At 47.8% G+C, this 25,583-nt stretch overlaps 2 protein-coding genes across 2 annotated transcripts in view; both read right to left on the minus strand.

The window, feature by feature from the left end:
• Positions 1-960, minus strand: part of KCNK13 (potassium two pore domain channel subfamily K member 13) — a 118,583-nt gene extending 117,623 nt beyond the window's left edge. The window contains exon 1 of the mRNA XM_007471892.1: positions 621-960. Within this exon, the coding sequence (XP_007471954.1) occupies positions 621-960 (340 nt within the window). The remainder of the gene's footprint in view (positions 1-620) is intronic.
• A 17,979-nt stretch (positions 961-18,939) lies between these two features.
• TDP1 (tyrosyl-DNA phosphodiesterase 1) overlaps positions 18,940-25,583 on the minus strand; it is a 74,526-nt gene continuing 67,882 nt past the window's right edge. The window contains exon 15 of the mRNA XM_007471893.1: positions 18,940-19,263. Coding sequence (XP_007471955.1) covers positions 19,190-19,263 — 74 coding nt within the window. The 3' untranslated portion in view covers positions 18,940-19,189. The remainder of the gene's footprint in view (positions 19,264-25,583) is intronic.

Raw genomic sequence — 25,583 nt, forward strand, 5'->3', positions numbered from 1 at the left:
AGGTCCCTTCTCCCCACCCCCACCTGCTTCCTCCTGGCAGAATACAGTTTCCATCCTCATTAGCACTTTTGCCTCCTTACTTCCAAACTCGTTTTCGATCTATTTTTTCTCTCCATTAAGTTTTAAGCCATGGACAGTCTTTTTAAAATTTGTTTCTCCCCCTCAGACCAGTGCCTCATGCATGGTACTAACTCAATTAATGTTTATAGGCTCCTGTCCCGATCTGTAAGCTTTCTCCCTAATGTTCCAAGAATTCAAGCTCAGTCTCCTTAACTAGGAACACTCCCAGAGCAGAACGTCTCCAATTTAAGGATCACTCAAATTCCCTAGAGATTTTAACACGCAGATTCTGACTCAAGTGGTCTGGGGAGGGGCTGAGACTGCATTTATAACAAGCTCCCAAGTGATGCTGACGCAGCTGCTCCGTGGACCTCACTTAAAGAAGCAGGGAGGCAATACCACCTGTGGATCAGGCAACAGCTCACATCGGTGCCACCTGGCCGAGCGCGGAGGTGGATGAATGCAGGGCTGGGAAGCGCGGTCCCGCCCTTCGAAGCGCCGGGCCAGAAAAACGCCTGCGAGGATGGCCGCCTCTCCGCCCTCCCGCAGGGCCCACTTACCTATGGTGGACACGACGGTGCCCACGAAGTAGAAGGCGCCGGTGAAGTCCCAGCGCTGGCGAACATTGTCCACGCGGATGCCGGCCTCGGTGGCCTCCTCGTAGTGGCGAAGGAAGCCGCGCAGCTCGTCGCGGCTCAGGTTGTGGCGGCGGCTGAAGTTGGCCAGGCGCTCCTCCCAGCGCTGCTTGGCCTGGCGTTCGTGCGCCAGCTCCAGCGCCGAGAAGACGGCGGCGCCGCCCAGCAGGTAGAGCACGATGAGCGCGGCGAGCAGCAGGAAGCGCGCGTTGTCCTCGTTCAGGTGGCCCGGGCCGCAGCTGCAGCCGCAACCCCGGCCGGCCATGGCCAAACCCCCGGGGGGCAGCCCCAAGCCGGGCGGCCGTGGCCGCAGGCTGACTGTCGCCCGGGCGCCCCGGGAGGTGGGTTCTCGGCCCGGCGCTCAGTCTGCCCCTGGCCGCGCGACAGCCAGCTCGTCCATGACCGCCGGACGCTCCTCCAGGCCACGCGGCTCCCGGGGCCGCCGCGTCGACCGCTCCTGCAGCGCCAGCCCCCCACGTCCGCCTCGACTCCCGGTTTCAAATCCGCATTTTCGCCGCCGTCCCCGCCCCGCTAGGAGTTCTCTTAAAAGCTGAAGAACTGAGTGACCCGGCACAGAGTCCGCTTCTGCTTGGCACGAGGATGCGGCCGCTGCTTCCCCCTGGTGTCCTGCCCGGCTCAGATTGGGGAGGGGGCGTGGCGCATCTTCAGGGCAAACTCGGGTGGGCTTGACCTTCCCCGAAAGCAAAGGTCTGGGGGCCTCGGAGGCTGACGGGTGAGCGGAGCCCCGCAGTCTCCGTCTCCTTGACCGTCGCTTCTCAAGCCGCCGACGTCTAGGACGCGGGCTCTCAGTCTGCTAGTGCTGGAAGTGCCTCCCCAGATGAAGCCGCAGTGCTGTGTCCCAGGCTCGGCGTCGCGCGGAGCCTCGGGCCTCTCGGGTCACCGGCCCGGCTGCCGGCGCATAGAGGCTGCAGCAGGTCCCGGGCGGGCGCACGGACAGAGGGATTGCGCAGAGCGCGGCTCACGGGTTCCGACCTCCCGCCCGCCCCCGACGCTGCGCAGCGTCCGGCGGGCCGACTTGCTGGAGGAGGAGACCAGAAAGGGAGGTTGGAGTGACGGAGCGAAGGAAGTTAGGGGCCTCTCCCCCAGGCAGCCTTCCTAGCCTTGCCCGACCAGACGCCCTTGGCTTCTGGATCCCGCGCGGGGGCGTTTTCCACCCCCACGTGTCGGATCCGCCCGCTCGAAGCGCGCGCCGCTAGCCAGCCCCAGCTCCTGGGGAGGCTGCCAAGGACCGGGGACTGGAGGAGCCCGCGGGCAGGAGGAAGTGACCCCGGAGAGTTCCATCTCCCGCACCCCGGCTTGGCCGCCTCGTGGGCTCCAGAGATCCTGCGCCGACAGGGCTCAGCTGAGAGTGCTTTACCCGACCCTAGCCACAGGCTCAATAGCAAACCGCCAGAGCCCCTCCCCGAGACCCCGCCTTTCAAGGGGCGCCGGCGCCGCGCTCGAGTCTCACTCACCGGGGAGTGCCCCCTCCGCGCCGCTCTGTCAGGACTGTCCTCCGGGTCCCTCTGCGCGGGGAGCAGAGGTTCACGCCGCGCTCTGCCTTGCCTGGTCCGCGGGCCGCCGCGTCGACCGCTCCTGCAGCGCCAGCCCCCCACGTCCGCCTCGACTCCCGGTTTCAAATCCGCATTTTCGCCGCCGTCCCCGCCCCGCTAGGAGTTCTCTTAAAAGCTGAAGAACTGAGTGACCCGGCACAGAGTCCGCTTCTGCTTGGCACGAGGATGCGGCCGCTGCTTCCCCCTGGTGTCCTGCCCGGCTCAGATTGGGGAGGGGGCGTGGCGCATCTTCAGGGCAAACTCGGGTGGGCTTGACCTTCCCCGAAAGCAAAGGTCTGGGGGCCTCGGAGGCTGACGGGTGAGCGGAGCCCCGCAGTCTCCGTCTCCTTGACCGTCGCTTCTCAAGCCGCCGACGTCTAGGACGCGGGCTCTCAGTCTGCTAGTGCTGGAAGTGCCTCCCCAGATGAAGCCGCAGTGCTGTGTCCCAGGCTCGGCGTCGCGCGGAGCCTCGGGCCTCTCGGGTCACCGGCCCGGCTGCCGGCGCATAGAGGCTGCAGCAGGTCCCGGGCGGGCGCACGGACAGAGGGATTGCGCAGAGCGCGGCTCACGGGTTCCGACCTCCCGCCCGCCCCCGACGCTGCGCAGCGTCCGGCGGGCCGACTTGCTGGAGGAGGAGACCAGAAAGGGAGGTTGGAGTGACGGAGCGAAGGAAGTTAGGGGCCTCTCCCCCAGGCAGCCTTCCTAGCCTTGCCCGACCAGACGCCCTTGGCTTCTGGATCCCGCGCGGGGGCGTTTTCCACCCCCACGTGTCGGATCCGCCCGCTCGAAGCGCGCGCCGCTAGCCAGCCCCAGCTCCTGGGGAGGCTGCCAAGGACCGGGGACTGGAGGAGCCCGCGGGCAGGAGGAAGTGACCCCGGAGAGTTCCATCTCCCGCACCCCGGCTTGGCCGCCTCGTGGGCTCCAGAGATCCTGCGCCGACAGGGCTCAGCTGAGAGTGCTTTACCCGACCCTAGCCACAGGCTCAATAGCAAACCGCCAGAGCCCCTCCCCGAGACCCCGCCTTTCAAGGGGCGCCGGCGCCGCGCTCGAGTCTCACTCACCGGGGAGTGCCCCCTCCGCGCCGCTCTGTCAGGACTGTCCTCCGGGTCCCTCTGCGCGGGGAGCAGAGGTTCACGCCGCGCTCTGCCTTGCCTGGTCCGCGCGCTCCGACGCTGCAACAGGTGGAGCCGCTCGGCTGGCAGCAGCGGTGGCGACTCCACCCCGTCCTCCGCCTCCCGGCCGTGCGGAGCCGCCCCCAACACTAGTCTCCGCCTGCTGATGCCCGGCTCCCTGCTGGGCCACCCGGGGGCTGCGGCGCTCCCATCCCGGACGCGCAGATCCCGGGAGTGGGTGCTCAAGAGGAGGGTCATGTCAGGTGCTTAGCGGGCCTGTGTGGGCCCCTCCAGGGCCAGAAGAGGGCGCTCCGTCCCCTTCAGACACATCTCGCCCCCACCTGCGTACCCAGCCACACACTGCCCCTTCGGAATCACCAGCCCCTAGCATTTGGGAGTGAATATGAATACAAGAGGGAAAGATGCATGGGCATCTTCTAACTAAGGAGAATTTCTTCGCCTCCCGAGAGAGTGACCCCAGGCTCAGAGGCCACCCATCTATACTCCCCAAGAGCAGAGAATTAAAAAAACACACTTCCGGGTTCCAATACATCTGCCATAAGAAGCCCTGATGCTGCTAGGATTCCTCTCCCACTCCTCTCCCGTTACCCACCCCCGGATACCCCTCTTTTATCTAGCCTATCGAGGGCAAGAGTTTTAGGTGGCAGCGCTTACAGGAGGAGCATGTGTATACACACTGGGTGAGTCCTGCAATTACTCCCCCATCCCATTTTATTGTGAAAATTTTCAAACAAAGTTGAAAGAATTTTACAGTGAATAGCCTTATTCTCAACGAACATTTTACTATACTTGCTTTATTACGTATCTATCCATCCCTCTTTCCATCCACCAACCCATCTTGTTTGGATTCATTTCGAAGTAAGTTGTAGACATCAATACACGCCCCCTCCTCACCCCACCCCCAACTTCTCCCTGCATATTACTACCTAGAGTTCAACACAACCCTATTTACTTCCAGATTTTGGGGGGGGGGGGGGGATAAAATTTACATACTATGAAATGCACACATCTTAAGTGTACCATTAAATGAGGTCTCGCAAATGCGTACACTCTTGCAAATTAAACACCTACCTATGCAGCCTCTCAACCAAATATTGTATGTCCCTTCCCAGCAAATCCCTACCCACATTCCTACAGAGGAAATCACCGTTCTGGATTTTTCCACCATCAACTTGTTTTCACTTTGTAGAACTCAGTCTTGCTTAGTTCTAGATCTTCATATAAATGGAATCATACAGTTATGTATTCTTTTGTGTAAAGCACTGTATTTCTGAGATCTATCCATGTTATATGCCTTAGTAATCTGTTCTTTCATTGCTACTTTTTTATTGTTTGAATATTCATTCTCTTCTTATTGATAGAAACCAGGGCTGTTAAAAATGTTTGCCATCATAAATAATAAAACTGTTAGGAACATTCTCGCACAAGTATTTGCAGATATATGTTTTCATACCTCTTGGGTAAATACCTAGGTGTGGAATTGCTGGGTCATAGGAATGGTGTGTATTTAATTTTATAAGAAGCTGCCTAACATTTTTCCAAAGTAGCTGAACCAACCAACAAGATACAAGTCTTGGATGTCCCACATCCTTGTGAACATTTGGCAGTATCAGTCATTTTAATGTTAAACATACTGGTGGATGTGTTGTCGTATCTCATTGTAGTTTAATTTGCATTTCCCTGATGACTAATGTGCTTGTTGGACATTCGTATATCTGCTTTTTTATCTTTTGAAATATTGTAAAATCTCTGTTGAATATGCATTAAAAGATTTGTTTCTCTTTTTTACTACTGAACTGCAGGGATTCTTTATATAGATCCAGGATACTAGTTCTTTCTCAGATATGTATCTTGGAAATATTTTCGACAAGTCTCTGGATTGCCTAATTCTCTTCTTAAAGATGTTTTCTGATGTTTATGTTTTTAATTTTGGTGAAGCCCAATTTATCAATCATTTCATTTATGTTTGGATCTCTTTGGGTAATAAGAAATCATCACCTCCCTTAAGGTTGCGTAAGTTTTATGGGTTTTTTTCCTGTAGAAATTTTATAGTTTTAGCTTTTGTACGTGGGTCAATGATTTATCTTAAGTCTGTTTCTGTATGGCGTGAGGTAAAAGAGTCGAGGTATATTTTGTCCGTGTGGCTATACGGTTATTTGAGTGTCATTTGCTGAAAAGACAAAAGTGAATTTATCATAGGAATCTGTATCCTGCTCATTATTTGTCCATCCTTATAAGAATACCACAGTATTTAGATTACTTGTAGCTTTATAATCGGTCTTGAAGTCAGGAAGTGTGAGTCCTCCGACTTCGCTCTTCTTTATCAAGATTTTCTTTGGGTATTCTAGCATCTTACCATTTCCATAAAAGTTGTAGAATCAGCCTGTTAATTTCATCAGAAAAAAACCCTGTGAGATCTTGATTAGGATTGCGTCCAATCTATTTTAGGGAGAACTGACATCTTAATTCATGAATGAGGTATAGCCCTCAGTTTATTTCAGACTTAGCAAATTTTCATGTAGAGATCTTGCACATCTTTGTAAATTCATTCTAAAGTATTTTGGTTTTTTGATGAAACTGTAAATGAAATATCAAGATCCTATTTTCCAAGTGTTTGCTGTAGTATGTAAAAATACAAATGATTTTTACAAATTAACTTGGTTCCTGCAACCTTGCTAAATTCACTCATTAGCTGTAGTAGTTGATTCCTTTAGGATTTTCTTTTATTTATTTATTTTTGGCTGTGTTGGGTCTTCATTGCTGTGCGTGGGCTTTCTCTGGTTGCGGTGAGCGGGGGCTGCCCTTATGTTGCGGTGTGTGGGCCTGTCATTGAGGTGGCTTCTCTCGTTGTGCAGCATCAGCTCTAGGCGCGCAGGCTTCAATAGTTGCAGCACTTGGGCTCAGTAGTGGTGGCTCGTGGGCTCTGGAAGCGCAGGCTCAGTAGTTGTGGCGCACAGGCTTAGTTGCTCCGCAGCATATGGGATCTTCCTGGACCAGGGATCGAACCCGTGTCCCCTGCATTGGGAGGCGGATTCTTAACAACTGTGCCACCAGGGAAATGCCCCTTTAGGATTTTCTACATAAATAACCATGGCATCTGAAATATTGTTTTGCTTCTTCTTTTCTGATGTTTACCTTTTGTTTTTTTTTTTTTGGTCATGCTGCAATGGCTAGGACCGCAGTATAATATTGACTGGACGTGGTGGAAGCAGACATCCTTGTCTTGTTCATGATCCTAGGGGAAAGCCTTTAGTTCTTCCACCATTAAATACAGCGCGGGTTTTTCATAGATACCCTTTATCAGGTTGAGGAAGTTTCCTTTTACATTTGTTTCTGAGAGTTTTTTTTAAACATGAATGAGTGAATTTTTTTTTTTTTTTTGAGTGCTGAATTTTATCAAATGCTTTTCCTGCATTGAGTGTAACGATCATATAATTTTCTCCTTTATTCTGTCAATATCTTGAATTTCATTTATTGTTTTCTAATGTCAAGCCAACCTTGCATTTCTGGGATAAATTCCACTTGGGATTTCTACTCATATTTCATTCTTCTAATTCCTTTTGGGTTTACTTTACTTCTTTTTACAACTTCTTACAGTGGATGGTAAGGTCACAAATTTTAGATCTTCTTTTCCAATGTTTGCATTTTTCAGCTATAAATCTCTGTTAGCCCTGGGCTAGCTGCATCCTAAAAATTTTGGTATGCTGTATTTCTACATCATTTTGTTGAATATATTTTCCAATTTTTTCTTCTTTGACCCACAAGTTATTTAGCTGTGTTAATTTTTTAAGTCTGTTTTTAAAGACAAATTATAACATTTTCAATGTGGTCAAGTGAAAAAAAATGCACATCCTAAAAGTTAAGAATTATGTTTTGTCAGACTTTGAGGATTTCAAGCCCAGGACACAGCTTCTCAGATAGTTCTGAGAGACTGCTCTAGAGAGGGAGGGGAGGAGCCAGGGTATATAGGAGTTTTCCAACAAAAACCCGGTAGCTGGAACACCAAAAGATTACTGGTAAAAACTGGGCGTCTCAAGTTAATGAATTTAGCACTTTCCTGGGTATGGGAAGATGCAATATCTGGGCTCATTGAAATCATTCCTTTGATGTGCACCTGAGCTATCTAGGGCCAGTATCCTGTGCTTTCCCATCCTGAGTGCCCTCAGGGTGCACCACTGGGTGTGGCTGCAGTGGCTTGATGGCTGCCACATCTTTTGTTTACTGATAAGGCAGGCAGTGTTTTTCATCCACAGGTCAGAGGACCATATTTGGTATGTTTCAGTATTCCTAAATTTATTGGGACTTGTTTTATGGTCCAGAATATGGTCTTAGTGAATGTATCATATGCATTTGAAAAGAATATGTATTCTGCAGTTGTTGGACATAGTGTTCTATAAATGCCAATTACGTCAAGGTTGTTGATAGTGTTTTTCAGATCTTCTGTCTTTAGTGACATTTGTTCTAGTTATTCTAACAATTATTGAAAAGTATTAAAATCGACTATGATTGTCAAATTGTCTATTTCTCCCTTTAATTATGTCAACTTGTGTTTCACATACTTTGAAGCCGTTATTTAATATAAGCATTTATGATTATTATATCTTCCTGATGTAGTGACCCTTTTATTTTTATGTCTGTCTTTATCTCTGGTAATACTCTTTGCCTTGAAGTTTATTTTTTCTGATATTAATCTGGTTACCACAGGCTTCATTTACTTAACATTTGCATGGTATCTTTTCCATTTACTTTTAACCTATCTCTGTCTTTATATATATTTAAGGTGGATTTGTTATGGACAGCAACTAGCAGTTCGGTCTTCTTTCTTTCCATTTTTCTGGTCAGTTCTGACAATCTCCACATTTTAATTGATCAGATAAACACTGTCCATCATTTCCGTGTTGAGGGAAATATCCCATATCTATGCTGTTCTATAAAGTGGTCCATCGTGGTGCTACTGAGCACTTGAAATGTGAATAATGCAAGTGAGGAACTGAATTTTTAACTTTATTTGATGTTAACATATTTAAATATCACATGTGGCTAGTGACTGCTGTATATAATTTATGATGGAGAAATTCTGGATTCTGTTCCTCTAAAAACAATACTTCTGAAACAGGCAGTAACCTTGGCTGAACTCAACGGCAAAATTATCTCTACAGCGGGAAGTATCTCAAATTCTAGTTGTTCTTTTAGCCTTAGCCACGCACTGGACGGTTCAGCGCTCAGCCAGAGATTTGAGGAGAGTTTACAAACACATTGGGAATCCCCTCTGGCTCTTTCTTCTGTTATTTCCCTCTTCACTCTCAGAGGCTGTGGATGCTCCCAACCCTGTACTCTGGATCTCCAAGCCAAGAAGACTGTAGCTTTCCCACTGGTGGTTTACCTGCCATGCGTAAACCTAACCTCACACTAAAACCTGACCTCAGGCCCAAAGTGGTGAAAAGACAGGAAACTCACTCAGTGGAGTGCCTTTCTTTCAGTTGTTGACTCTTCTTTTCTGCCTGCTTTTGGTCACTTTCAGTGGCTGGTATAAGCTCCACCCCAGAGCATATACTTTTATTTGTGAAAGAATTGGTTCAATAGGAGCCATTTGGCGCTGCCAGAAACCGGATGTTACGTGGTTTCCCCACAACGTTTGATAATGAAATTCTCAAACATACACCAAAGTCGAAAGAATTTTAGAGTTGCAATCTAGATTGTACAATTAAATTTTTCTATACATTATCATGTATCTACTCATCCTTTAATACACCTTATTTTAAAGCATTTCAAAATAAACTGCAGACATCAATACACTTGCCCCTAAATACTTCAGTATATATATAACTAGAGTTCAGCTCCTGATTTTTTCTTTTTTTTTTTTTGCGGTACGTGGGCCTCTCACTGTTGTGGCCTCTCCCGTTGCGGAGCACAGTCTCCGGACGCGCAGGCTCAGCAGCCATGGCTCGCAGGGCCCAGCCGCTCTGCGGCATGTGGGATCTTCCCGGACCGGGCACGAACCTGTGTCCCCTGCATCGGCAGGCGGACTCTCAACCACTGTGCCACCAGGGAAGCCCTGATTTTTTCTTCTTATGTAGAATTTACATACAATGCGCATATCTGAGCTTCTACATTGAGTTTTTAAAAAGCAGCTTTATGGAGCTATAATTCACATTCAATAAAAATGACCAATTTGGTGACTCTCAACCTGTGCCACCAGGGAAGCCCTGATTTTTTCTTCTTATGTAGAATTTACATACAATGCGCATATCTGAGCTTCTACATTGAGTTTTTAAAAAGCAGCTTTATGGAGCTATAATTCACATTCAATAAAAATGACCAATTTGGTGTATAATACAAGGGTTTTTGAAGAGTGTAACCAATGCCACAATCATGCTAGGAACATTTCCATCACCCCTAAAAGTTCCCTCATGCATTCAATCCCCTCTCCCCACAGCTGCACTTATTTTTACGGCCACCCAGTTCTGCTTTGGGCAGGGGCACCTCAGTTTCTTCATTTGTAAAATGGACTTCCTCCCAGGGCCAAAGGGTCAACTCACACATGGGGTTCACATGAACATGGACTCCCAACCCCACCCTCAGTCCCAACTCAGCCTCCACGAGGACCCCTCTTTCCCAGAGGCAGGAGGCAACATGGATCCGTGCTTTCAGGGCAGGAAGTATGTGGGTCAGCTCTGCAGTTGTTCAGGGCGCGTTTGAGAGCCTGGGCCCCCGGACAAAGACTCCCTTGAAAATAGAGGCCCCGCCTCTGGAATCCAGAGGCCTATTAGCCACCCTGCTGCATCCAGGACTCTTCAATCTACGCCCCTCTGTCAGAAAAACCTGCCTTTAGTAGTGGGTGAAGGAGCAATATTTGTGGCAAGTAGCTAATTTTTCAGAAGGCATGGGTTTTATTTTTTACACTTGAGTTACCATTCTCTAAATGCCCCAGGGAGAGACTGGCAGTTTGGTACTTACCAAGAATCGTTCCAATTTACATTGAGGGAGTTCTTACCAGTGCTTAGGAGCTCCATTTCATTTGATTCTTAAAACAATCCCACAAGGCAGGAAGGATAGCTATTAGCCCCACATAACAGATGAGAAAATGAAGACTCAGAGGCATCACATGACTTGCCTAAGGTCTCATGGGGGGAGGGAGCAGAGCTGGGGCTAGACAATTCTAATGAAGAGTGAGACACTGCTCAGGCTTTGGTAAAACCTCAAGTCATCACCCAGGTGACCATCTGTCTTCATTCAGAGTGGGTGAACTAGCAAACCTGGGAAAGAATACATCTTAGATTGTAACCCTGAACCCACTCACACACAATGAAACAAAAATAACCTTACTTGGGGGTTCCCTGGTGGCGCAGTGGTTGGGAGTCCGCCTGCCGATGCAGGGGACATGGGTTCGTGCCCCGGTCTGGGAAGATCCCACATGCCGCGGACCGGCTGGGTCCGTGAGCCGCGGCCGCTGAGCCTGCGTGTCCGGAGCCTGTGCTCTGCAACGGGAGAGGCCACAACAGTGAGAGGCCCAACGGGAGAGGCCACAGCGGTGAGAGGCCCGTGTACCAAAAAGAAAAAAAGAAAGAAAGAAAGAAAAAAAATACCTTATTTTGTGCTACACACAGATAATTTCTACTATCTTTCATTTAAAAGTGCTGGTCATGACACCCTAAATTGATTCATGATTCACTAAAGGGTTGTGACCCGAAGTTTGAAAAATCACTGCTTTAGAACACTCAAGTTACAAGGGTTCACTTATATAACCAGCTTTTTCGAGAAACCTGGATTTTAAAATTTCCTTCTTGCTTTCCTTTTGCTTTTATTTATTATTTAAAAATTGAAGTGTAGTTGATTTACAATGTTAAATACAGCAAAGTGATTCAGTTACACATATATATATATATATTCTTTTTTTAAAATATTCTTTTCCATTATGGTTTATCATAGGATACTGAATATAGTTCTCTGTGCTATACAGTAGGACCTTGTGTTTATCCATCCTATATATAAAAGCTTACATCTGCTGACCCCAACCTCCCAGTCCATTCCCTCCCCCAACCCCCTCCCCCTTGGCAACCACAAGTCTGTTCTCTATGTCTGTGAGTCTGTTTCTGTTTCACAGATAGGTTCATTTGTGTCATATTTTAGATTCCACATATAAGTGATATCATATGGTATTTGTCTTTCTCTTTCTGACTGATTTCACTTAATATGATAATCTCTAGTTGCATCCTTTTACTTTTAAATAAAATCTGCATGCTTGCACACATTATTTAAGAACAAGGCATAAAAGTTTCCTCTGGCACAATATTATTACTTCACCTAGAGATGCTTCTTGTTCTGGATTGGACCTCAGGCATCTTCCACTTGTCTTTGGTGAACTCTGCACCTGCCCCCTCCTCAGCAGGGGCAGTCCCTGATCTGGAGTGCTTGCATCATGGATGGACACATGACTTAACCTGACCAATCAGATGTGTCAGGGGACTTTGGCCAGCACAGTTGGGAAAGAAGTATTTTGTTTTCTCTGAAATGACTAGCCGGATATAATATGGGATCCTGGAGCGTGTGGTGGTGGTGAGGGAGTGGGAATTTCAGCCTCCAGGTGGGGAGAGAGCTTGATTGAGAATGATGTCCAGATTCTGGAAAGCAGAGCTGAGACTTGAAGGTAGACTTGGTTACGTTATGATCCTCTGGCATTTGCTAGACTCGTGTTAAAAGTCTCTTTCATTGCTTAAGCCTAACTAATCTGGTTTCTGTAACTATAAAAGCATCCTGACTAATGTAGTCTTTCATAAAAATATTAATAAAGTATTATTAAATAACAACTATTTACAGAGGCTTTTAAATTTTAGTAATGTCAATTATCTGAAGAAAACAAAATCAGCATTCAGCTGTCATAATGTTAATTTCTAAAGAACCTATGAACACAGAGCCACCCAGATCACGCACAGTGGCATCATCTGTGTCCTTGGGGCCACAAAGGGACACACACTAGTTCTGTGACCTTGAACCTTACTTTTCCTTCTTATAAAATGAGGTATAACCTGCCCCACGTGTGATGATGTATATAAAGTTACCTACTATCATAACCCATAATAAATTCCCTATGGATTCAATTTCTCTTTTGCCTTTCTCTTCTGAGTCTCTTTGTGCGTATTAAGAAAACTGGCCATTACAGTGGGGCTCTCTGAAAACCTTGCTACAAAGGGAACAGGAGAAACTGAGCCAAGCACCTTCAACTGATTAACATTAATCAGACAGCAGTTTCAGTAGAGCTTCTGGTAGACCTAAAGAGAATAAAGTGTAATTTATACACAGCAGTTGGATTCTGCGCTGAGAGACTTGCTTGGAGCTCTATTGTAAAAACTGGGCTACTAATCGTACCCATACTTGCAATGCTTTGGCCCTGTGACTACTTGTCACCCCTCCTTAAATATATGACGTGCCCTCATTTCAACACATCCCTACTCCCCACTTCCTGGGCTGCCTCTTGCCCTCCCCCCTCCAGCATCCTCTACGCCACCAGTTTTCTGTGCTTTAGATCTACTGAGTCAGTGGAAATGCCAGGTTTCAGAGAACTGAAGAGAACACACTCAACAAGGCAAAGTTTTCAGCCATCGATGTTCTCTCTTGAAAGGAACCGGCTCCACTGCCAGGTTCTGGCTTTTAACACTGCAGTGGCTCAGCCCTGCACACTAAGGCGGCATTTAGTGGCTGATTTTGTGCATTGCCAGCGGGTTCTGTCCCGCCAACCGTGCACTGTTACAGGGTCTGAAAGTGTACCTGGTTTTGTAGCTACAGCTACAAATCACGTATGGAAGCCCTGCTCCTTGACTGGAGCATTGGCCACACCTGCTGCCTGGCTCCTCCCAGCAGTCCTGCCTGGGTTCAAATCCCAGCTTTGCCCCTTGCCAGCTGTGTGACTCTGGACAAATCATCTTAGTTTCCCCATGTGTAAAATGGGGATAATAATAATGCCTCCTTGATCAGGTTCTTACGAAGATTCAGTTAATATGCATAAGTCACAGAACAGTACCCGGGACACAGCAAGTACTCAGTACTTGTGGGTCAGTGTTACTCCTCAGGGACCGGTGGACAGAGACGGGGCTCAGAGGTGGTCCCTGCCTCTACGCTGCTCTGTTGGCATCTCCCAGGAGCCCCTTTTCTGGACTCATCTTTTGTTTCTGCCTGTGAATCCTACTATGTAAGCAACGGCCACTTAAGACATATAACTTACTAGTTGATAGAAATTCAGTAAGAAATTGTAGAGTTTTGTTTGTAGTACTTTTGTCCTGCATATTGCTTGAAATAAGTGGGCTACTAAACTTGGCAAACTCGGCAAAGATTTAATCATAATGGGATGTGACCTATGCATAACACGTGTTAGCACATCATCAAAAGAATTTCAGATTTAATTTCATACAATTGTTAAGCTAATTTATTTCTGCCAGTCACTGAGCTCCTGTACAGACTTCTGTCATTATACTTTATCATTACAATTAGTATCATTCATGCATCAACACAACTGCTACATTTTACGAATGTAAAAAAAGAATGCCTACCTTTTTTCTTTGACATATTCAGTCAAAAGCAAGTATTCTCAAGGAATTCTCGAGGATGGGGTTAATTAAAGCTCTAACTCTACAGTAAGTGTGGGGGGAAAGTCAAAATGTCTTAAGATTTGAATCAAACACTTAGATCACCCAAAAATGGTTTCACAATGGATCAAATGATATTAGACATTGTTTCTTAGAAAGTGAATTTTTACTCTCATGTGGGAAAAAAAGTTCCAACAAGGGCTTCCCTGGTGGCGCAGTGGTTGAGAGTCCGCCTGCTGATGCAGGGGATGTGGGCTCGTGCCCTGGTCTGGGAAGATCACATGTGCCGCGGAGCGGCTGGGCCCGTGAGCCATGGCTGCTGAGCCTGTGCATCTGGAGCCTGTGCTCCACAACGGGAGAGGCCACAACAGTGAGAGGCCCGCATACTGAAAAAAAAAAAAAAAAAAAAAATTTGCAACAAAATCAAATCTAAGATCCTCATTTTAAGCATACTGAATCTGATGCAGAAACCATGTTCATTTGAAAAGTCATGTGATATTAATAATTTCTATTAAGGACAACTATATAACTTCCACACAAGAAAACTTCCATACCAGGAAAATGAAGCTTGGTGCTGTCGCTCACTGTGGGATCTTATGGATGTTATTTAAGAGAAGGCTGGAGAGGAAGTGGAGAAAAGGGAACCCTCCTGCACTGTTGGTGGGAATGTAAGTTGATACAGCCACTATGGAGAACAGTATGGAGGTTCCTTAAAAAACTATAAATAGAGCTACCATATGACCCAGCAATCCCACTACTGGGCATATACCCTGAGAAAACCATAATTCAAAAAGATACATGTACCACAATATTCATTGCAGCACTATTTACAGTAGCCAGGACATGGAAGCAACCTAAATGTCCATCAGCAGATGAATGGATAAAGAAGATGTGGCACATATATACAATGGAATATTACTCAGCCATAATAAGGAATGAAATTGAGTGATTTGTAGTGAGGCGGATGGACCCAGAGTCTGTCATACAGAGTGAAATAAGTCAGAAAGAGAAAAATACCGTATGCTAACGGACGTATATGGAATCTAAAAAAAAGGTACTGATGAACCTAGTGGCAGGGCAGGAATAAAGATTCAGATGTAGAGAACGGACTTGAGGACACAGGGCGGGGGGAAGGGGAAGCTGGGACGAAGTGAGAGAGTAGCTTTGACATATATACACTACCAAATGTAAAATGGATGGCTAGTGGGAAGCAGCCGCATAACACAGGGAGATCAACTCGATGCTTTGTGATGACCTACAAGGGTGAGACAGGGAGGGGATACAGGGATATATGTATACATATAGCTGATTCACTTTGTTGCAGAAACTAACACAACATTGTAAAACAATTATACTCCAATAAAGCTTAAAAAAAAAGAGAGAGAGAAGGCTGATGTGAGGATTAAACAAGCACTTAAGTACAGGAGTTGAAACATAGGAAGGAGTCAGGAAACATCTGCTATTACTTTATGTAGAAAATAGTCTCCAAATCAGTGAACTTCTAAGGCTGATTTTTATCAACTATGGTTAAAACTAGGCCTCCTTTCCCAGGAGTATGAGTATAAAACATAACTTAAAAATCCCATCTCCCTCCCTCCCCAAAGAAAGAAGCTGGTGGCAGATCATTCCTCTCTTCACCAGAGAGTACCAGAGAAGTGAGGGGACATGGAATCCCCCTGCCTAAATGGCAAGTGACTTCCTTTAAGTCACCAAGTGTCAGGGTTGACAATTTCCTGCCTCCAAAAATTTGGGGAGGGTCTCTTAAATGCTTAAGCATTTAGAATACTGTTGAAATTCATTGTCCAATATGAAAATCTCATTTAGATTTTTGGCTACATGTCCATCTCTGTAAAAGGATGCTAGGTAAGATTTCAAAAGAACAAGATAAAACTTTTTAAGAAAAAGAGGCAGCGGTTCCTTTCGTCCACATGCAGAGAAACTCCTTACTCAGCAGATGAGCCTCCTGTATCGGGCAGCTTACGAAGAAGAGGGTGGATTCTTTTATACGGAAGTTTGCCCTCAGCAGGTATAAAGTCACTGGATAAGTGATTCCATGAGATCTGAAAGGACGGAAGGAGGTGGGGAAAAAGGATAAAAAGTGGCACGCAGCTATGGCAGACAGAGGGAGGCAAGGGTTTCCTGAGTTGGGGAGAAATAATTGTTGAACCCCAACCTGAGAATAACAGAAGTGGTTTCCTCAAACATTAACAAATGTTTGGACTTCCCTGGTGGTCCAGTGGCTAAGACTCCGGGCTCCCAATGCAGGGGGGCCGGATTTGATCCTTGATGAGGGAACTAGATCCCGCATGCCGCAACAAAGATCCCCCGTGCCGCAACTAAGACCCAGCGCAGCCAAATAACTAAACAAATATTAAAAAAAAATTAACAGGAGTTGATGATGCTTTTTTGTAGCACTTTGGGTAATTTAGCCAGTCACATTAATAAAAGGACCAGATGGGGTTGAACCTCTTGTTTTGTTGAAACTCATGGGATTTAATCAATCCCATGTTGATTACTCTTGAGGCATTACTTTATTTTCCACATGTGCTATCAACTGTGCCCAGAGAGCTCGTGGTACTGACCTGGTACTACACTGGCCTGGCCTAGCCCTGCCTCGCTGAGCCCATGCTGACCAGGGCAAGGGCCACAGGAGGCAGCTCTCCGGGGTTGGGCCTGCACACCCACTGGGTACATGCCCCTTGACCTTGGACTTCCCCTAACTGTACCTTGATATACCTAACCAGCCCATCCTACAGAGACTGTCTCAGCTTCCAGAAGGGCACTCTGGGTCCCTGCTGGGTCTAGGGTGCCGCTCCAAGTGTGGCTGTGGACCAGGCCAGCCTCTGATGAGTACAGAAAGTAAAAGTGAGCATTTAGAAACTTTCTTAGCAATCTGACAGTGCTGTGACATCCAAGCACCTGATCCTGTAACCTATAAAAGTATCTGTCCACAATGGATTGGGGGAAAATGGTCCATCTCCTCGGATACTGTCCACCACACTGCCCAGGAGCCTGGGGCACCTGGAAGTACAGACAGGCTCTGGATGCTGCCGGACCTGGGTTCAAACACTGGTGAGAGCCCTTTCTAGAAGTGTGACCTTGGACAAGCACTTCACCTGTCTGAGTCCAGGTTTCCTTATCAGGAAAATGAGGATAAGCCTAATGACTCAAGGGTGTCCCCTGTACAGTCCCCACTCTGTGCAAGCACTTTCATGTCCTAACTCACTGGACAGTCTCAATGAGCCTCGGCAATGGGAATGATTATTACTCCACCTCTATCTTACAGGTGAGGGGACCAAGACACAGAGAGGTGGTGGCAGAACTGGGATTCAAAGCCCGGCAGCCTAACTCCAGCTCTGGGCTCCGACCCACTTTGCATTCATGTGGATCAGATGAGCCACATACCCGAGTCCGCTATCCTTTGACTGGCTGGGCCCCGAGCAGCCCAGGCTTCCTGGGTCCTGCCTGGAGCTGGCCGACTACTTGCGGCGGTTGTGATGCTCCCCTGCTGCCTGGAGGCTGGCACTCCCTCCACGCCCACCCAGCATGGACCACTGTGCTGGTGGGAATCACAGGTCTTTGATGGCAGTACCCTGGACACCCAGCTCAGACTCCTGGGCTCCCGTTCTGGGCCGGCCCCACCGCTACTACCAGTCCAGGGCACCTTCCCTGTTGCCTTCCAAGGCAGCTGGGCTCATCTGATACAGGGTTTGAATGCCCCTGAGGTAGAAGGCAGGGTGCGAAAAGGATTAAGCCTAACTTTTCTTACCAGTGGAAGAAACTGGTTAAACGAATTCAGTGGCTTTTCAACTTTATGTTTTTAAGCAGAATGCAAAACAAAAAACCACCTAGATAGCATCCTTTAGAGAACCCAATATGTAAAAGTGGTGAAGGAAGGCTCCTCTGACTGGGGAAGGAGAAGGGAGGAGCCCCCGCCCCTCACCCCCCCCCGCAGCCTTCCTTGGCCTCTGAGGAACGGTCTGGAAAACTAGAATCTTAAAAAAAATCTTTCAAAATTAACATTGGGGCTTCCCTGTTGGCGCAGTGGTTGAGAATCCGCCCGCCGATGCAGGGGACGCGGGTTTGTGCCCCGGTCCGGGAAGATCCCACGTGCCGCGGAGCGGCTGGGCCCGTGAGCCATGGCCGCTGGGCCTGCGCGTCCGGAGCCTGTGCTCCGCAACGGGAGAGGCCACAACAGTGAGAGGCCCGCGTACCGCAAAAAAACAAACCAAAACAAAACAAAAAAACCCCAAACAAAACAAAATTAACATTGAACTCTATTCTAAATTCTACGATGAAGAAGCTGATGACAACCTGGAAATGAGCCTCACACAGAAGAAAAAACGAGAAGGCTCTAAGTCATCTGAGGAGAGCACGATCCTGCGTGTGAAGGGCACATAGACACAAAGCAGGAAGATGCTCGTTGCTCTGACCCAGGCAGCTGGGGTCTGAACCTTTCTGGGCCTCAGTTCCCTCACTTGTGACTTAAAGGCACCCAATCAGTTCACCTTTCGGGGGCTCTTCTGAGTGAAATACTTGTGTGCTTTTCTATGATCCTGCGAGCCGTCTTTTGTGGACATTTCTGGGGATGGAGGAGACACCGTGCACTGTGGGGAATGGGTGAGGGGAGGGCAGGTGGTCCTTGAGCGGGAAGGCAGCCAGCACGGCCGGGGCGGGGGGATGAAACGCCGTCTAAAGCTGCAGGGTGACGAGGGTCAATGCGGCCCATGGCGTCGGGGTAGCCGCACCAGCCGACAGACTCCCTCCAGCAACCCCGAGACACACTAAGAAAGCTGAGAGAGGGCTGGGTGAGAGGTCACGTTCATGCTCTGAGAAGTTCCAGCTGAATCCAGAGCACCTCTCCTGACAGAGTACAACTGACATAAGTCAACCTTCAATTCACAAGTGCCGACACCGTCGTGAAAAGTCCTCATCACTAGGAAGATCATTTTACACCTATATATTCTTTTAATGTGGTGAAGTTTAATAGCTTTCATTCCAAAGCATAGAAAGGGGAATTAAGAAAATATATAATTTTTAAAGTGAGAATGTTAACAATGGCCATTAAAAGGATAACCAACATCTGTGTTTGAAAGCTCGACTTTTGCAAAGAGTTTTGTAAGGGGGCAGATAAAACATTAAGAAAAGTGAACACCCAGTGCAAACAAGAACATCCAATGTTTGGGGTTCAATGCCTTACACGTCAACTTCACAGTACTTTACTGCTCTCAGGAGGGAACCCACATGTTCCCATGTGTATCTGGTGCTTTGACATAAGGAATGTTCCAAATCCAGGGCCGATCTGGGGGGAAAAAAAATTACATAAGTATAATACTGATTTAAATAGGATTACAGAAAATTCATGCACCTGACAGGATAAAACTACTCATGGGCCAGAGTCTACAAATCATGAAGAGCCTTTTCTGAATCAAGCCCCGACGAGAGCCCTTATAGGTAAGAGCTTGTAGTAAAGGTTCATGTTAAGACACGGGTGAGTGCACATGGGAGCCGGCTGAAGCCCGGGGTGAATGCTGGCTTGCCACTTACATTGACAAGTCACCTCACCTCTCTGAGCCTCAGTTTCCTTATGTGTATCTAAGTCGTGGAGCTGTCAGGAGGATTAAATGAAATAAACCCGTGTAGTGCATAAGACAAAGTGTTCTGCACAGAGAGAATGTAACAAATGAGGGCAGCTCATTTTTTTCTTTTAAGAAACTGGAGAAACCAACAGTGACAATGGGTACAGTCAAAGGCCATTTTTCTGCTTTCAGCAGCTGGTCATGGTCGCACAGAACCAAGAGGCCCAGCATCACATCCCTGAAATGGTTTTGTTCTGTAACTTAAGGCTAGTGATTGATAAGGCATAAAGGTCTCTGTATAATGACCGTAGACCAACGTTGAGAAAAGCAACATGCCTTGGAATGGTACAACGGAAAGGTGACCTAGGCTCAAATCCTGCCTTCATCCTTCTCTGCAGCCTGAGGAAGGCATGTGGATTTTGGCCTCAGGTTCCCTATCTCTGAAATGGGAAGTAATGACATTAGCAACCTCCCAGGATTATTGTGAAGCATGAATGAAGAACATCTGTGAAAGTTCCTGGCATGTTGTAGGTGCTCAATATGTGTGAACTTTTCTTCCTTTTAACTGATGTTTCACAAATTGAAAAAATTGGAACAAATCTCTTTTACCACACGTGGCTACTGCCAGAGTCAAACCATTTCAAAAAGAACCATAATAATATGGGTAGGGTGTAGGGACTTCCCTTGTGGTGCAGTGGTTAACAATCCACCTGTCAATGCAGGGGACACGGGTTCAAGCCCTGGTCTGGGAAGATCCCACATGCTGCGGAGCAACTAAACCCATGCGCCACAACTACTGAGCCTGTGCTCTAGAGCCTGTGAGCCACAACTACTGAGCCTGTGCACCACAACTACTGAAGCCCGAGCACCTAGAGCCCCTGCTCTGAGAAGCCACCACAATGAGAAGCCCAAGCACCACAACGAAGAGTAGCCCCTGCTCTCAACAACAAGAGAAAGCCCACGTGCAGCAACGAAGACCCAACGCAGCCAAAAATAAATTATTTAATTAAAAAGACATACGGGTAGGGTATAAATACACTGCAAGGATTAAAAATAACCCCCCATACTATTGTTCTGAGAAATACAGAGAGATGGAAGGGTTGCATGCTATAGTAAACTGGCCACTTGGCAGGTCAGCTGAGATGGACCACCCCACGGCAGCAGCAGCTGCTTGCTGGCACAGCCTGCAGCCCCTGGGGGAGGCTTTCTCCTTTTCCTGAACAGAGGCAGATGGTAGCTTGGAGGCCGACCTGGCAAACAATGGTATCTGTTGCTCCTTCCACCCAGCCTCCCTGTTTGTTTTGAATAATCACAGGGGGAGTATGCAAATGGAAGCTCCCAGCAGGAAGTGCAGGAAAAGAATGCCAAAGATGGCAACAAGTTATCAGAACCCTGTTCTCTCCCCTTTGGCCTTGAGATGGTTTGAAAGCATGAAACCACACTTTCTGGTCATTAAGTTTCTTAAGAGGTAAGGGACTAGAAGGGCTGGAGACTTGACTCCCTGGCTACTCACTGGCCTTAAGAAAGCACCCACTCTCATCCATTGGAAACACCATCTTCTGTGGCTGGACTTCCCTTTATTTACCTCTCTCCCTGCAAACTGCTCTGTTGGGCAATGTCTGCTCTGCTTCATCCCCCAGGCAGAAGACGCCCCCAATCCTTGCTATATGAATAGCCATTAGAGAGATTCTTCACCAGTGCAGATCTGTGATACAGACATTTGCCAGTGAGGCTGTAACTTAAAGACCACCACTGCATTTACAGTGGACCCTTGAACAACTTGGGTTTGAACTGTGAGGGTCCACTTATATGTGATTTTTTTCAATAAATACACACTACACGATCAGTGGTTGGTTGAATCTGGGGATGTGGAACTGCGGATACGGATGGCTCACTATGGAGCTTGAGCATCTGTGGATTCTGGGATCCAAGGTGGGTCCTCGACCAATCCCTGGCAGATACCAAGGGATGACTATTCCTTTCCCTCAAATTTAGCCAACGATGACCAAGCGAGGACCTGGAAATCACGCTCCTGGCAAATCCCCGAGGCTCTGCTTTATAAATGAGCAAATGCCTGCACCTCCTGGGCAGAGCCTCTCCATGCCAGCTGCAAGATCTTCCACTACCATGGGGGAAGGCCACAAAAAGGGCCAAGAGGAAGGTGAAAAGAGGGGGGTTATGATTCTGTTGTGTCTTTTTACCCATTACTACTGGAAAGCAGCCATTACCACTCACTGGCTCAGATGAAGGCCTGTTTTAGGCAATCCTCCTCAACTGTCCCATGAGAGAACAACTTGCCTCACATGACACAGTCACATGTGTATATGAAATACTTGGTAGTGCTGGTTAGATGCCTGGTACTCCGCTAGCCAAACATGAAGGCCTCTCAAGTTTACGGTCCAGGGGGCAGCAGACAAGCAGGCACGCCCTGCTGCTGGGACACTGAACCCCACTGTGTCTGTGCAGCAGCTCCCTGACTGGGCTGATGTGGGAATTGCTGGCACGTTTTTCTGGGACCCACCCCTGGAGAGCTCGTTTCAGTAGGTCTGGGCTGGGGCCTGGAAATGTGCATCTTTGTCAAGTTCTAAAGGTGATTTTCACAGAATCTGTTTGGGATCTGAGGCTAAAGGGATGAAAAACGTCTTTTTTTTTTTTCTGGAATACGATGAAAGGATTTAAAACAGGAGAGGGAACGATCAGATGAGGCTGGCAGCAGCGTGGAGGATGGCATCCAGGGGGAGGAGTGCAGAACCAGGGAAATAAAGAGCAGCACAGTCCAGGTGAGGCCTGTGTTAGGGCCACGGTGGGGGAGGACAAAGGACAACCTGGGGGGTATGGTTCCCTCTGTGTGTCCCTGTGGTCAGGGACTGCATGCTACAGTGTGTGATTTACACTGTTAGTGATTTTGCTTTGTAAAAGTTTTCTTTTAATAAAACACAGTTCCTGTTGTAAAATGGGTTTGGGTACATGTAACTTTTCATGGGAGGAGTAATATAAACTCAAGGTGGGCAAGGATTTGCGTCTGTCTTGTTCACTGATCAATTCCAAGCACCTAGCTGGTATCTGTGCACAGCAGGTTCTCAATGATATACCTGTGGGGAGAGAGAATAAGCAGCAAGCACAAAGCAGGTACCCCTGTAGCTGAGTCTCTGTTTTTGTTTTATTTGATCAATTTCTTGGTGTCAGGATGTCTGGTGGTCTCTTGTATCCAACTGTGATTTGTTCACATTAGTATATTTCTCTGTTAGCTTTTCTTATAGTCTCCTGACTTAAAAATACTGAACAAGATCTTATATATGTTGAAATGGCTTGAAAATCACTTATTCAAATGCAGTCCTTTTTTAAAAAATTTATTTATTTTTGGCTGCGTTGGGTCTTCGTTGCTGTGTGCGGGCTTTCTCTAGTTGTGCTGAGTGGGGACTACTCTTCTTTGCGGTGCACAGGCTTCTCATTGTGGTGGCTTCTCTTGTTGCAGAGCACGGGCTCTAGGCGCCCTGGCTTCAGGAGTTGTGGCTCACAGGCTCTGGAGCACAGGCTCAGTAGTTGTGGCGCACGGGCTTAGCTGCTCTGCGGCATGTGGGATCTTCCCGGACCAGGGCTTGAATCCGTGTCCCCTGCAGTGGCAGGCGGATTCTTAACCACTGCACCAACAGGAAAGCCCCAAATACAGTGCTTTTGAAATGTTCTTAACCATTCAACTTTTCCAAGCACTGGTAAGATGGCTTTTTTTTTTTTTTTTTTTTTTTTTAACTTCTCTGTTCCTTTTTTTTACATTTATTTATTTTTGGCTGTGTTGGGTCTTCATTGCTGTGCATGGGCTTTCTCTAGTTGTAGTGAGCGGGGGCTACTCTTTGTTGCGGAGCGTGGGCTTCTCACTGCGGTGGCTTCTCTTGTTGCGGAGCACGGGCTCTAGGCATGCGGGCTTCAGTAGTTATGGCTTGAGGGCTCTAGAGCACAGCCTCAGTAGTTGTGGCACATGGGCTTAGTTGCTCCGCTGTACGTGGGATCTTCCCGGACCAGGGATTGAACCTGTGTCTCCTTCACTGGCAGGCAGATTCTTAACCACTGCACCACCAGGGAAGCCCAAGATGCCTTTTTAAGGTGCACATGACTCCCCCGAATGTTGGCTTTACAGGAAATGGTGATATCTGAATCCCTGGCGTTATTCTACGTGCTAGTAAAGCAGTGTGGAAGGTAAAATAGTACTGATAAAAAAAACTAAAATGTTCCAGTCTCTCTCGGATGTGTCTTTCAAAGGAAATGCTTAAAAAATAGAAAACTCACTTAAACAATGGAAAACTTCTGCTTGCTGGTCAAATAAAAGGATTACCATTTTCATTACATGGTCTAAGACACTACCTAGTTGTAAACTTTTAAGTTCTTGGGAATGCTTTTTCTAGTGGAACTGAGGGAACCTCAGGATGTTTTTAAGGCTCCTCTACCTCTTCCATTCTTGCTTTTACAGTCCTTTGGAGATTAGGATTAAAGGGAGGGGGTGAAATTCCAGCCAAGGTTCCAGGCTGCCGGTGGGAGGTACAATGCCTGAGGCCAGACCGCAGGAGGCTAAGCCTAAATAAGGCTGTCACAGTTAGTCCTTCCCACCTCCAACCTGTTTATTCAGGAGCACTCAGGTTGGGGGTAGGGGTGAGGGACATGAAGAGCAGAGAAGGGGAGAAAAGACAGAGGTGCAGCGCAAAGCCAGAAGGGGGGAAGGTCACTCACTGGGTCATGTCCTGGGTTAGGGACTGTCCTGCACAAGCCTCAGGCTCTTCTGAATGTCAGCTCATCGAGGGGAGTGGGAGAGATGGCCATCAATCCACTGTTATAACTGAAGTGGACATTTTAAATAACAGAAACAATGGCTAACAGAAATCAGCTGCTAACTCTGAGCTGGACGCTGGGTTAGATGCTTTCTAGATCATCTCTCAGTCACTCTTCAACAGTGAGCTATGCACTCTCATGTTCTCATTTTGCAAACAGAGACACTAAGGCCTAGAGAATACAAACCACTGCCCAAGGTCACTTAATAAGTTGTCAGGCTGGCACATAAACACAGCCTGGATCTAAAGCATCTGTGGGTTGGAGGGTGGGGAGGAGTGGTCATGGATTTCTTGAAATTCTGGTAAAACCTCTTGCTAGTGAAAAATGAACATGTGTGAACTTACAACACATTTAGAGGACTCGACACATTTAGAGGACTCAGAAAACTGCACACGGCTTGGAAGGAAGTGAACAAGAATACCTTCCGAAACAGCATCCACACGACTGATCAGAGAGAGATGAAGTCACCTGGGCGAGGCAGGATGAACTCTGCCAGGTGTGCCAATACAGTCTGAGAAATGGGTCCATCAGAAGGGCAGTTTTTTTTTTTTTTTTTTTTCCTTGCGTTATGCGGGCCTCTCACTGTTGTGGCCTCTCCCATTTGCGGAGCACAGGCTCCGGACGCGCAGGCTCAGCGGCCATGGCTCACGGGCCCAGCCGCTCCGCGGCATGTGGGATCTTCCCGAAACGGGGCACGAACCCGCGTCTCCTGCATCGGCAGGCGGACTCTCAAGCACTGCGCCACCAGGGAAGCCCGAGAAGGGCAGTTTTGGTTCACCACGAAAGCCAAAAGGGCGAGTGAGGGCGGGGAGGTAGCTAGAACCCAACCAGCATCGCTCAGGGAAGGAAGGGACCCACTGGCGCAAGGCTGACTCCGCTAGGGAATTTGAGAGTTTGGAATATTAATGGGTTGGCATCAGCAAAACTTACCAATCAAAACCCAAATTTTCCCTGTTCACATTCAGCCTTCACTCAAAAACCATAGATTACAATCTGGCTACCTGTGTAGGCCTCTACCCTCCAGGGGAAAATACGCCAGACACAGTGATATAAGAATCTGCCATTTTAAATTAATAAGCTTGTCCCGATTGCGCATCTCCTCCGGGGTGAGCTCGGTGAAGTGTGAACTCACCCCAAAGACAGATTTTCTGGCGCTGAGCAGAGCAGCCCTGCGGCCGGCGGGGCTGGGTCAGAGCTGGGATGAGGTGGTGCCTGCATCCCA

This window comes from Lipotes vexillifer, unplaced genomic scaffold (assembly GCF_000442215.2).
Source record: "Lipotes vexillifer unplaced genomic scaffold, Lipotes_vexillifer_v1.1 scaffold751, whole genome shotgun sequence".
In the NCBI taxonomy this organism is placed as follows: domain Eukaryota; kingdom Metazoa; phylum Chordata; class Mammalia; order Artiodactyla; family Lipotidae; genus Lipotes; species Lipotes vexillifer.